The following is a 13,813-nucleotide window of genomic DNA, read 5'->3' on the forward strand; positions in this document are numbered from 1 at the left end:
AACCACCGAGAGCCGCAGGAGCTCCCGGCTGCCACGGCAAATAGGCGGGGGGGGGGGGGCGCCATCTGCGCTGCCGACGCTCTCGGTCCTTGCCCAGGATCCTCGGAGGTGGGAAAAAGAGCGGGCACAAGCCGCGGGGGGGGCTGCGACCTGCCGGGGGGAGAGGACGGGCCGCGCCCTCCGCTCTCCACAGCGCGCCGCTACCCGCCTCCCTCAGGGCCAGGCGCCAACGGTCCCCAGAGGCGCGCGGCCGCGGGGGGGCCGGGGGAGGCGGGGCCGAGGCCGCCCGCGCGCAGCCCCGTTCCAGGTTTTGTATGGCGGGGCGGGCGCGTTTTTTCAGAGCTGTCAGGATGGCCGAGCGGTCTAAGGCGCTGCGTTCAGGTCGCAGTCTCCCCTGGAGGCGTGGGTTCGAATCCCACTTCTGACAAGTCTTTTTTGACTCCCTTTCCTTCCACCCCCCGTCGGTCTCCGCAGATGTTTTTGCCACTCCCACACCCCCCCCGTCCCCGCCCCCGCGAGGTTAAAAAAAAAAACCAGGCGCCGGCAGCGGCAAAAAAGGAGCTTGTCAGAAGTGGGATTCGAACCCACGCCTCCAGGGGAGACTGCGACCTGAACGCAGCGCCTTAGACCGCTCGGCCATCCTGACCCGCTGCTGCCAGGCTGCCCTGCAGCCAACTTGGACGGAGATCCGGCGCTTCGACGGCCCCGAGCAGACGGCTTTGCGTGCCGCTGACACCTAAATGACACCTAAGCCTGGGCAGCGGACAATAACGGGGGTTACTGTCCCCCGGAGCAGCGTTGCCGTTGCTAACCAGGCCCAGGCGTGCCCTCAGTGGGGCTGGGCGGAAGCAGAGCAGGACTTGGGCGCCGGACAGACTTGGCTCGCTTCACCCTCCGTGTCCGTCCTGGTGAGGGGCAGCCCTGGGGCAGGGGCCAAGCCAGGCCTGCGCGAGCGTTGCAGCCCCCTTGGCACGGCAGGGCCCGGGCTGGGCTCTGTGAGGTGATAGCTCTGTGGACCCAAAAGAGGGGGGACTGGTGAGGAAAGGCCCCTCTCTGCTCTCCCCACCTGTGGATGGCAATAAACATGCAGCCCTGGCCAAAGCAGCCCTCTCCCGCAGCTCGGAACAGCCGTCCTCTCATCCCCCGTGCTTCATGCCGTCTCTCCTTCACGCAGCTGGCGCACAGCGCGACTTTCCTTGCTGAGGTCGGCTCCTGCAGGTGGGAACGTCGCGTGGACACGGGCTCCGTGCAGGGCTAGGCCCCCTCTCGTGGCTCTGGGCCGGGAGGCTGGGCCCCGGGCTCATCGCCCCCCGAGCCCGCGGGGCGCCGCGGCGGGCGGACGCAGGCCCCTTGCCAGGGACGGCAGGTCCCAGCTGCCCGGGGTTCAGTCCGGCGCGTTCCCCCACTGGTCTAGCCCCACAGACCCAGGGGGAGGCAAGAGCTGAGGCGGAAGATGTAATCCGGCCTCGCGCGGCTGCACCGGCCCCACAGCCTGCACAACCAGCCACGAGCGAGGCTGGGGACACGGTGACACCGTGGCGGCGGCGGTGGCAGCGGTCTCCTCGCGGAAAATCTCCACCCTCGCCTAAGAAACCCAGAGGCTCCGAGCGAGCGTTTTGCTGCCCACGAAGAGTTACGGCCCAGACCAGCAAGGACAGCAGGGCAGAGGCTAAGGGGAAACGTCTGAAAGGGGCATCAGCGGTGCCACCGGCGTGACGTGTTTCTGCGCGACGAGGCTGGCTTGGGCCGAGGGCGAGGGGCCGGGCGGAGGGCGAGGGGCTCGGGCGGAGGACAAGGGGCTCAGGCGGAGGGCGAGGGGCTCGGGCCGAGGGCGAGGGGCCCGGGCAAGGGGTGAGGGGCCCGGGCCGAGGGACTTGGGCCGAGGGCGAGGGGCTCGGGCCGAGGACAAGGGGCTCAGGCGGAGGGCGAGGGACCCGGGCGGAGGGCGAGGGGCTCAGGACAAGGGGGAGGGACCCGGGCGAGGGGAGATGGAACCCGGGCTCGGGGCAAGGGACCCGGGCGGAGGGTGAGGGGCTCGGGCGAGGGGCCAGGCGGAGGGCGAGGGGCTGGGCCGACGGCGAGGGGCCAGGCGGAGGGCGAGGGGCTCGGAGCGAGGGGCTGGGGCGGAGGGCGGGGGACCCGGGCGGAGGGCGAGGGGCTCGGGGCTCAGGCGGAGGGCTCGGGGCCGGGCCGAGGATGAGGGGCTCGGGGCTCGGGCCGAGGGGCCGGGCGGAAGGCGAGGGGCCCGGGCGAGGGGAGATGGAACCCGGGCTCGGGGCAAGGGGCCCGGGCGGAGGGTGAGGGGCGAGGGGCTCGGGCGGAGGGCGAGGGGCCGGGCCGACGGCGAGGGGCCGGGCTCGGGCCTCCCCGGCGCGTCCTGCGGCGGGGCGGGACGGGGCGGAGCGGGGCGGAGCGGGGCGCCCCTCGCGCCCTGCCTGGCGTCGGGGCCGGGCCGGGCCCGCCCAGGGGCCGCGCTCCGGGTCCCCGCCCCGGCCGGGCGCGCCGGGGCTCGGCCCGCGGGGGCCGGGCCGGGCCGGGATGCGCCCGCGGCATGGCGGGGCCGCCGGGCGCCGCCGTGAGCGCGCGGAGCAGCTCCGCCGCCGCCGCCGCCGCCCTGCCCGCCCTCGACGGCGCCTTCCTCCGCTCGCCGCTCGGCGGGCTCATGGGCGCCCAAGCCGTGAGTACCGGGGTCCCGGGCCGGGGGGCGGGCGCTTCCCGGCTGCCGGCGCGGCTCGGCTCGGCCCGGCCCTGCGACCCGCAGGGGCTCCGCGTCCCGCCGCTGCTCCCTCCTCTTTCCGCCTCCCCGTCTTCCCCACCGCCCACGTCCCTCGCTGGCGCCCGGCTCGCTTGCCCCGCTCGTCGTTATCGATGTGACAGCTTCTCAAACGCTTACCAAAGTCCAGCTCGATCACATTGCCTGCATTTTACTTTGCCTAAGAAATCGGTTTCCTCCTCGTAGAAAGTCGGTGCCTTACTTGGTCTCAGTGTGCTGCGTCTCCAGTTGCCTCTCTGCCTGTGTTTGTCCTGCCCTAAAGGCTTTGCATCCTTCGCGCTAACAGGGCTAGAGATGGGCAGCTCGCCTCCCCTTCCCATCGTGGCATGCATAAAATCTCTACCTGTGCAATTCAGCTCCACGCCTGGCAGCGCTCAGGGTCATGCATAGGCTGACCTGTGGTGTGCCACCCCCGAGGATGCAAGCAAGTGGGTCCCCGGCCTCCTTTCCCACTCTGGCACCCACAGCCACATTGCAGGGGTCTGCGTATCGGGGCAGAAATGTGTCAGGTGGGTGAAAGCTTCCCACTGAACTGCGTGTGCCCTTTTGCCTTCTCCCATTTAGTCTGGCTCTGTGCCACTGAGCTTCAGGATCCCAGCCTGCGCCGGGGGAGCCACACAGTGGGGGCTGCAAGCGTGCGGACTGTTTTGGCCAGGAGAGACGTTCAAGGGAAGCGTGAACGCAAGCAGGACAGAGAGACAGAGGCTGCTTGTATGAAGCATGATTGCCCCGACCAAGGCGTGCTTGGGGCTGTTCCTGGGGAGTCCGTGGGACCACCACGGGGCTGCCACACCCCCTGAGCACTCCAAGCATTCGTCCTCCCTCGCAGTAAGACTTTGAGGGCTGCTTTCAAGCAGGCCTAAGGGTCTCGGCGCAAAGCACAGCCAAAATGAACAGAAGCATCCCACGAATGCCTCTCCCTTCAGCCTCAGAATTGATTAGGAGTCAGATGCAAAATAAACTCCAGCTTCTGCTTCCAGCTGTACTTGAGACCTCTTGTAAAACAACATGGGCGCGTATGGTTGGACATTCAGCTGTATATAGGAGCGTGCATGAGCTGTCCAGTCATTTGCTTAGCGAAAGCCCATGGTGTGCTCCCACTGGGGTAGGGAGCCCACTCCCTGCGCTTTTGTTCACGCCTCTCCCTAAGGCAGTGTTGTGCTGTGCGCAATGCAGAGCAGGCAGATCAGCCGCCGCGACGTCCTGGGCAGGGTCGGGGGCTGCAGCGCTGCAGTGTCGGGGGGGAATCCCACAACTCCCATGCACAGGGCCCGTGTGCAGCCCCCATGCAGCCCATGGCAGAAGCCAAGCAGTGGAAATAAACCCTCTGAGCAGCCACAGCAAAATGCTCGGTGTGTCCTGAGCAAGCTATGCTGAGTCTTGGGCATGGGGGGGGGCCAGGACTCTTTACAGCGTAGCGGACAGTCTCCAAGGCAGAAAGTTGAGGGTGTGCAATTAGGGGACCAATTTGCAATAGGTGCAAATCCACCCATGGGGAGGCTAAGAGAGCTGTAGCCTCCTTCCTTTAATAAACGCCTGTACAGCTCCCTTCTTAAGGTTTAGACCCCTGGGCATGGCTGAGCTGGTTGAAGCCCTCCAGGGAGGGGTGGGGGAAGGATTTTGAAAGGGGAGTGTCTTTCAGGAGATCAGGAAAGAGAGAGGGAGCCAAGACCAGCAGAAGCTGCTCTTTTAACAACCCTTCAGCCCCAGTGCCTAGTCCCTTCCCTCACCTCCCCAGCCCATCAGCATCACTGCTTGGTCCATACAACTTCCTTTCACAGCCACTGCATGCAGCAGTGTTAGATGTGCTTGCACAGTTGCCATCCACGCAGACCCACTGCTCCCTGAGACCTCTTTCCTAAGAGCTCCTGCTTTTTCTTCCAGAAGCTGCAATGCTAGTGCATCCCCCAGTGCCGGGAGCAGGGCAGCTTGCACATGCAGTCTCCTGCTCCATGAACACACTGGTTTTTTTTCCTATACATGTCTCTCCCAAATGCATATTTTGCAATCACAAATGTTAGAAATTGATGTGAAAAAAAAAAAAAAGGAGGTATTGTCCAGACTGAGGCAATAGTAGCTGAGCACCAAGGCTGTGTACGCCAGCAGTACAATGGCTGTTGTGTTGCCTAGTTTTTCTTCTATGGCAATAAGCAATGAAGGCTCACATAGCACCAGCTGTGGCAGATCAAGGGCCCAGCCAGCTGCTTTCAAAAGAGCCATTCTCCTCCCTGTCAGTGGTAGATTAATAGATTTATCATGACCTGTGGTTCCCTGTCAGAACTAGAGGTGAGCACAGGAGCTGGTCACCACGCAGGGCTGGGACGCTCTCCCCTGGCTCTGCAGTGCCAGGCTGCTCTGAAAAGGGCAGATCCGAATCACAGCTGGAAATTAGAATAAGCAGAATATGCATTTGGGGAATATTCCGATCTCAGCTTTGCTCTGGGGCCAACTCTCAGAGCGAGAGGTGTGGCTGGGGGACAGGCTTCACCATGTTTGGCTGTCACGAGCCTCTCCTGTCTACGATGCCTTTCGGCAAAGCATGGACTGCACGGAGGGACCAGGGGTTTTGCAGGGGACGGCAGCCCTAGAGCAGCTCTGTCCCTGTGGAGACAGCACGTGCCTTGCCTGCAATGAGTTTTTCCATGCTGAGGAGGTGAGTTGGGAGATCTCCCTGGCACATTCAGTTGTGCTTTGAAACATGGGAGTTCAAGACCCTGAGCGTGCCTCCTTGTCCTCCGTGAGGCTGGTTCAATGGGGCTCTGGGGCTGAGCTATGGTCAGCCACGAAGCAATGAAGGGCATGCAGGAGCTGGACCTCAGCACCCAGGCAGGCCTTTGGGGCTGCAGAACCAGCACAGGGCAAGAGAAAAAGGTAGAGAAAGGGTTATAAAATCAGCCAGAGCTGCAGGCAACTGGCTCCTCTGCTTTATCTGCCACTTACACCCAGTCCTGACCAAGGTCATGCCAAAGCCAACAAGATATGGCCTCCTCTTGTGCCGGGACACTGACCTGTGGTTGGCAAAACCCTCGCAGGTGGGAGTCCCCCTGGAACCACCATTTTTAGCGGAGGGCTGCTGATTTTGCCTTTGCAAGGATCCACCTGGGCAGGTAGCTCACGTGGTGCAAAAGCAGCCCCAGCCCACTGGGCTGGATTTTAAAGAGTGGCTGCGAGCATCCAGCACTGCACGAGCAGGGCAACTCATGCACACCAGGCTCCTTGCAATTGCACCGCTAATGCTGTTTGCTTTGTGAAGGTCTTTGAGAGTGGAATGTTTTTCCAAGCCATCCCAATGCAGTGGCGGCTTATCCTCTGCCTGCTCTGTCAGCCTAGTGGCCATCTAAATTAATAAATAGCAGCAAACTTGCTACCATGGCTGCTCCCGGGAGTTTGCTGGGGAGGGGACAGTGGCAAGTGGCTCTCTGCTCTTTGGCCAGCATCACTGCTGGCAAAGCAAGCCACCATCTCTTCCAGAGTCCAAAGATCAAGGGTGAACACAGTACAGATCAAAGGTGAACACAGTACACAGTACACTGACAAGTTAATCAGTTATTTTTCATCCTTCCTAAAAGAGAGAAAAAATGAAATGAAGGAGAAACTGCACTAGGGCTGGGCTCTTCCTAGCACTTCAGTCTAGCACAGTAAACATTTTTAATATCAGGAACGTTTGGGTTTGGGGTAGCAGTAGGCTGAGTTTGTTACCATGGCTCAGCAACAGGCAGTAATGGTTAAGCCATTTGTTCAGCAGTCATAGTTAGCACGGCTGGATTAATAAACTGAGAAATCCAGCGGCTGAATCACTTTGCACATCTATCAAAGTTGTCCTGGTGTGGGAAGAGTATGAGGAACAGGAAGACAGGGCTGCCTTAAGGTGTTGCCTATCCCTGTGGGCGAAAGCAGGAGGGGAGCTGGAGGTGCAGCGCAGCGAGGTGCAGCGCCCAAGGGCAGTCCAGAGTGGGAGGACGGAAAAATGGTAGTTCCACCATAAGTGAGCAGCTACATCTTTCAGCTGAAACTGGTTCTTGTGAGAGAATAACATCTAGCTCTCCAGTCCTAAATGCCCCTGTATGCTGAGTTGATGTGATCCTCTTAAAAATGCAAACAGAAATCTTGCGTTTTTCATTACATTTGAATAAGGGCCAAGAATTGTTTCTCTGCTTATTTTTTGTTGCACGTTGGAAATAAAGGACTTGTCTACGTGATATTTTTTTTCAGATTACTCTGTAGGTAGCTTGCAGGCACATGACACCACAATTGCTATGTAATTCAACCTGCTTAACTGAGAAAGGCGAGCCCTTAAAGCCCTTATGCAGGATGTATAAACCAAACCAGACCAGACTAGACCTAACCCAACAGTGGAGAGAATGGTTCTTTTGTTTTAGAGATGCTGCACCTGGGGGAAGTCAAGGCTGAACTGAGGCCCCAGGAGCCACCATACACCCAACCCGCCTGACATCCCTGATGCTGAGCCAAGCGCCTGCCACCCGCTCCCGCAGAGCCTAGTCCCTCGCCATGGGTGCTGGCTGAGACAGGACCTGCGGTGGTGGGGCCCTATCTGCTCCAGGATGCACGTGGAGAGCTGGGCTGAGCCCATGGCTGACTTGGTCACAAGAGCTAACATGAGCCAGGAGGGGACACCTGCCATTTGGAAGGTCCTTGTCCTCTGTCACCTTCAGCAGGTGAACAGGAGACCCTCCCAGTTTGTGTTCGCATGTGCTTCCCCACCTGCCCTGGGTCGGGCACCATCTCCTCTGAGCACCTTACCTTGCGCAGCCCGCAGGCGCTTCTTCAGCATCAGCAGCTCTGGTGGCTCACTGCAGCCTTCATTTCTGTTGCCCCAGCTGGTCTAGCAAGGGTTGTGAAGCATCCAGAAGGACACAGCCCCAGCCAGCATTAGGCAAAGCCTTGCATTTGTATGATGGGAAGACACAAGGCCCACATGGGTGTGTGCTGGCGTTTGTGTTCTCAGAGCAGCTGCTCCATGTGCCCAGTGTAATAAGGCAGGGAGGGAGAAGGACCAACAGCTGGAGGCACAGTTCAGGAGCCAGGGTACCACCTACTCTTGCTTAGGGCTACCACAAAAATTGGGATGGAGCAGGGGCATGTTGGATGCTAAGGAAGGGATTGGCCAGGAACAAAAAACACCAACCACCACATGAGAGTAAAACCAATTTCCCAGCCTGGCGGGCAGCTCAGTGCTCGGGATGCCCGGGTTTCACAGGTCCTGTCTCGTTGTGCCAGCTCCCAGGGCAAGCAGTGCAGGGAACAAGCCCAGCCCTGAGTAATGAGGGTCCCAGATGGGCTCCCTGGCCTGAGTTGTTCCCATAGTCCAGCCCTGTTCCACATCCCTTGCGCATCTGTGTTGAGGTGTTTGCAAGGACACAGGGCTTTGCCTGTATCTCTGTCCAGGGCCAGGGGAACCCAATTGCCATATACGCTGGTGAGCTGCAGTTCATGGGCAAAACTGTGCTGAATTCAGGCGATCTGACAAATTTGGCATATGCTCAGAGATTATAGCCCAGGACGGCAGTGCCACAGGGCTAATCCCCAGGACAGCAATCTGGGAGCAGAGAACCAGAAGGCAAGAAGCAGAGCCAGGAGGAAAGTCATCCTGTGGCAGATGAATTTGGAGGACAGCACAGACACACAACTCAACTCTCAGGAAGTCACCCCCTTTCCTCTGGAAGCCGTTTAAGCCAGCAGTGTGTTTGCCCTGCTTTGCACTGCAGGATGAAACATTTTCAATTCAGCAATTGGGATGGGTCAGCCAGATTTTTACATTTGGAGGAATCACAGTCTGAACCCTTTCCCCTTTTCCCCTTCAGGTGCTTGGCTTACTGGTGTGGGCTCTTATTGCTGACACAACATACCACCTCCATCCGGCATACAGCTGGGTGATGTTTGTAGCCATCTTTTTCTGGATAACAACAGTGATTTTCTTCGTGATATATCTCCTGCAACTTCACTTGAAATTCTATGTGATCCCCTGGCCCCTTGTGGTAAGTAACCTAAGCGGGAATAAATTTGGGGAACCTCAACTAGGAAACAGGCCTGTGGGAAATGCTTTGAGAGAACCAAGGCTTAGGGCTTTTCAGGGCTGAGAGAAGAAAGTCCTCTGCACCCTGCCCATTGAATTGTTTCATTCTGCCCCTCAATTGCTTGTTGTCAACCAGAAATCTCTCAGTGCAATCGAGAGCACATTTAATGTGATGTTAAACCGAGTTTTCTCCCAAGCTTGAGGGGCTGGATCCCTTCCCTCTGCTTTCACACAGCAGGGGAAGCACTTCATTCAGAGCTCCTCTATCTTCAGGAGAAGGAGGAATGTGAAATTGGCTTAACTAAACCACTGCAAAGCCAGATGCCATTTCTAGCTCCCCACACAAACATACGGGAGCACAACCCAGCGCAAACACAGGCTGGAGAAGCACCGCGTCTCTGCCATCTGGCTACCTAGGTACCAGTCACCCGTACCCTCCCCACTCTCGCTGTCCGGCCTCAGTTCAGCTTCACAAATGCTTTTGCTTTCTTCAGTGCCCTGAGTCAGGTTGTTTCAAATAGCCACTTGCAAGCAAGAATGAACCTTTGGGATTTCCCAGTAACAGAGGTGTGATGGAGACAAGCCCACAATAGATGAAGCTTACTCATGTCATAGCTGCAGCCCTGCTGTCCCTGGGCAGTCAGAAAAAAATAGCCTCTTAAAAATCAGCAGTTAAATAACTCAGGGGAAGGGCACAGGCATGATAGAATCGCAGCTAACTCTGGATCCAACCACATCTTGCACTTGGGTTGTTTTGCAGCAAGGATGGGATCATCTGGGGTGGTCCCAAAAGGCTGTAGCACAAAGCTGGTCCTTGCAAGGCAAGCTGCCATTAGATGCCCCAAGGGCATAAGAGCGGGTTTCCTTGACACAGGCCAGAAACTCACAGTGAAGAGAGGGTGAGAGGCCATGTTTGTCCACCTTTTGCTCATTCGTGTCTGTGCTCCCAGCTGCCCTCATAAGCAGCACTCACACTCATTACCCATGGACAATCCTAGCCTAACTTTTTGCAAGATGCTCATACTCAATCTTTTGCTTTTTAGCTTTTAGATGTACCCTACCTGAATGCCTCTAGTCAGCATCAGGCATGCACTGCTCAGTGTACCATGGAGTCTGGACCTTGTAACCTTTTCTTTGCCTTCCCCAGCTAGTGATCTTCAATGCTACGGCAACCGTTCTATATATCACCGCCTTTGTAACATGCTCTGCGGCTGTCCAGCCTACATCATGGCGCCAGTGGGATTACAACAGAAGAGCTGCAGCATCTGTAAGTACTGGCAGCGTATGCAAGGGCTAGGGCAGTCAAGCGGCTGTTGTGCTCACATGTTGCTGTGCTCCTCTCTTTCAGTTCTTTGCCTGCCTTGTGATGATTGCCTATGGGGCAAGCACCTTCTTCAGCTTCCGTGCCTGGAAAGGACTTGGCAGCAATGCTGCCACCAGTCAAGTAACTAACCACGCCTAAGGAGCAGAAAATGAAACACAAACCGGGACCCTTTTAAGCCAGTTTACAATAAGGCAGGAGTAAGAGGGCTCAGTGGATTTACAATGGGTTATGGAGCCTCTTACAACACTAGGTCTCTTATTCAAATCAGCCTATGTGGGTAGTGACAGTCATTACGGGCCCATGTGCCAGCAGTGGTGTGGAAGCTGTTCTGTGGTCTCTAATGACGCTTCCAGTTGATGTGTCCACAACACAAACCCACCACAACCAGTGCTGCCACTGGAAGCCTCAGCAGGAGACCAAGGATTGACTGGAGACTGAAATTCCTGCTTGTCCTTGAGAGTCATTCTTCCTCTCACACATCCTAAAGGAACCACATCCTTGCTAGAGCCGCTCAGCTGAGAGGACTTAATTCAGCACATATCATCAACACTAAAATTCACTAAAACCAAACCCAAGTTCCTGTCTCTGGTCATTAACAGCTACAGTGTAAAAAACTGCAGTTAACTTGATATGTAAATGGTGGCAGAGCTGGAGGGTGAAGGCTAAGCAAAACAAGAAGTCTAAACTGTTAATGTATTGATTTCTAAAAAAATCGAAGCACTTTATGTTTTAAATAAAGATCTTTCAAAATCCAACACTTGAGTCTGTCAAGAAAAAGTCTTCAGTAAAATCTTGCATCCTATCAGAGCAAACAGTGCATGTAAAGCAAGCCATAAAGCCAAGTGGTAAGCTGAGATTTCACTGGCAGAAGAGACTACCACTTCCCTCTGCATAAGGGCATTACAATCTGGCCCCAAGGGAGACGGGTACCAAGTCCACAGGCTTCATATTGCTCTGCTTTATATAGAGAGATACATACATATACAGAGAGAGACAGGCAAAGGATTTGATGTGCTCCCTCCTGTAGACACAAAGGCTCTCATCATCCTAGAAGCCACTGAATTCATGTGGCCACAATTTCCCTTTCTGTATTTACTTCAGCAAGCTATGCCTATTAGCCACAGGCAGTCTTCAAAAAATTAAACTAAGCTTGAAAACGTTCTAGGAACAGTCGGTCCCACAGGAGCGCAGGTAGCTCCACGCATGTACACAAAACTGTGCTGCTCCACCACCAGTGAAGTCACAGAATCACAGAATAGTTGAGGTCGGAAGGGACCTCTGCAGATCATCTAGTCCAACCCCACTGCTCAAGCAGGGTCCTCTAGAGCACGTTGCCCAGGATTGCATCCAGACGGGTTTTGAATATCTCCAGGGAAGGAGACTCCACTACCTCTCTGGGCAACCTGTTCCAGTGCTCAGTCACTCTCACAGCCAAGAAGTTTGTCCTTGTGTTCAGATGGAACTTCCTGTGTTTCAGTTTATGCCCGTTGCCTCTTGTCCTGTCACTGGGCACCACAGAGAAGAGTCTGGCCTCATCCTCTCGACACCCTCCCTTCAGATACTTGTACACGTTGATGAGATCGCCTCTCAGGCTTCCCTTCTCCAGGCTGAACAGGCCCAGCTCTCTCAGCCTTTCTTCAGAGGAGAGATGCTCCAGTCCCCTCATCATCTTTGTAGCCCTCTGCTGGACTCTCTCCAGGAGTGCCATGTCTCTCTTGTACGGGGGAGCCCAGAACTGGACACAGTACTCCAGTGAGGCCTCCCCAGGGCTGAGTAGAGGGGCAGGATCACCTCCCTCCACCTGCTGGCAACACTCCGCCTAATGCAGCCCAGGATACCATTGGCCTTCTTGGCCTCAAAGGCACATTGCTGGCTCATGCTTAACTTGTTGTCCACCAGGACTCCCAGGTCGTTTTCTGCAGAGTTGCTTTCCAGCAGGTCAACCCCCAGAGTCAAGTTTGACTTTTTTTTTCTTGGGAACTTGAGGTGGCTTTTCTTGAAACTGAAACGGATGCCCACACAGACACAAGCAACCTTTTCTTTCATATACTCTCCTTCTTGTAAAAACTAATATAAATACATTAAAAATATGTAACCTATTTACAGATCTTTCTACACAGGGAAGTTAGCACATAGCAAGCTAGACTTCAAACTTACATCAAACGGCGTGGGAAAAATTCTAACAACTTGTCTACAGAAGTTGGCTCAGGACATTTATCTACATTAATGACAAGTGTGAATTTAAAAGGGATTGGACAAACTGTATTAGACCCTGGCAGATTTAGCTTTATTTGCTTTGGAAAAAAAGTAAGCTAAATGAAGTGTCAAATTTCAAGAAATATAGATAAAAATCAATATTTATATATACAAATCAATAACGGTAAGAAAATTAGCCTCTATGCATTTTTATGACAAAATTAAAAAGTGAAATCAGACTTGCACACAGATAGTCCACAACATATAGAGATTTAATATCTTAAAAAAAACCTCTCTATCAGGTGGAAAATGCATCAAGCCAGAAAACTAGTTATAGAAATGTTACAGAGATGAACTATACCGGGAACACCAGACCACAGAAAACGTACAGATAGAAGAGACAGCACATTCATGAGAGTGGTACAGAAACAGAAAGAATTTGGTCTGAATAGCTCCACTCAAGCTGGGAGAACTTTGTTGCAAATTTTAGTGGTGAAAAGACTGTGACCTAAAATTGAAGTGAAAAAGGAGTTTGTTCCAACCCCCAAAAGACTTCTGCATGAACTGGCACCATCACACACCTGAATATTTACAAAGAACATATAGGCCTGTATGAAGGTTGTTCAAACCAATGGATTTACAGACTTCCCTTTGCACAAACAATATAAACAGGTCAACTATGTCCTCTTCTTACAACTAAACTGACAAAACTTTTAACATGCTACTTACACAATAAATTAACTTGAAAAAGCTAAACAGTGAATCGGTAAGGTAAGAAAGCAAAGTTCATAGCACAGATGTATCAAAAGCAAGAAATGAAGCACCCCACAAATCTGTGAAATGGTGAGCAGTGACACTTTGGTATACAGCAAACACTTAGATACTATTCCCCATCAAAACAAGAATTCATCCAAAACTGTGCCTTACAGAGCCTGAAACTACAAGTGACTGTGAATACAAAAGAATTCCATTCACAAAATAACTGCTTGAGGTATTCATTCATACTGCCATTATTTCCAGTAACTAACTGGAGCAATGGTAACAAGAAAAGAATGAAAACTTTTTCAGTAAAAAAATGACAGCAGTAGTTTTAGTTTTAGTTGCAAGCAATTATTTTAGTTCAACAATAAACAATGAATTAAAATATGTCAGTAGGATTTCTTTAAAAGTTGATAAAATCTGTTTCTGACATTAAAAAGTCAATATTATATAAACAGGTAAGAAGTTAACAAAAAAACTTCAATCCATACACTGAAAATAGAAAAACAACTAGATTCAAAGTTCAAATCTCTCTCATTTTAACCTTAGGATTCAGAAGGGAGGAGAACTGCGTTCAGCCTGTACTAAAAATGTGACCCAATGTTTTCGTAATTTTTTTCTGGGAATAAATAACTCAGAACATTCTCTCTGCTTGCTAGTTGTGCATGCTGCCCAGAGCACGACATCCAAGCACCAGGGAAATGCTGTTATTTATAGCAAAGGTGGT

General features: G+C 54.1%; 1 protein-coding gene and 2 non-coding genes across 3 annotated transcripts; 2 read left to right on the top strand and 1 right to left on the bottom strand.

Moving 5' to 3' along the window:
- The first annotated feature begins 344 nt into the window (after nucleotides 1–344).
- TRNAL-CAG (transfer RNA leucine (anticodon CAG)) lies at nucleotides 345–427 on the top strand. The gene has a single exon. It is a non-coding gene; the product is annotated as a tRNA-Leu (tRNA).
- A 136-nt stretch (nucleotides 428–563) lies between these two features.
- Nucleotides 564–646, bottom strand: TRNAL-CAG (transfer RNA leucine (anticodon CAG)). Its single transcript has one exon. It is a non-coding gene; the product is annotated as a tRNA-Leu (tRNA).
- Nucleotides 647–2,522: 1,876 nt separating this feature from the next.
- On the top strand, nucleotides 2,523–10,886 carry PLLP (plasmolipin). The gene is made up of 4 exons (XM_068955254.1): nucleotides 2,523–2,677; nucleotides 8,596–8,769; nucleotides 9,955–10,074; nucleotides 10,156–10,886. Exons 1-4 carry the CDS (start codon nucleotides 2,552–2,554, stop codon nucleotides 10,267–10,269), a joined length of 534 nt encoding a protein of 177 aa, XP_068811355.1. The 5' UTR covers nucleotides 2,523–2,551; the 3' UTR covers nucleotides 10,270–10,886.
- Nucleotides 10,887–13,813: the final 2,927 nt, after the last annotated feature.

The sequence above is a fragment of the Struthio camelus genome, chromosome 10 (genome assembly GCF_040807025.1).
Source record: "Struthio camelus isolate bStrCam1 chromosome 10, bStrCam1.hap1, whole genome shotgun sequence".
NCBI lineage: Eukaryota > Metazoa > Chordata > Aves > Struthioniformes > Struthionidae > Struthio > Struthio camelus.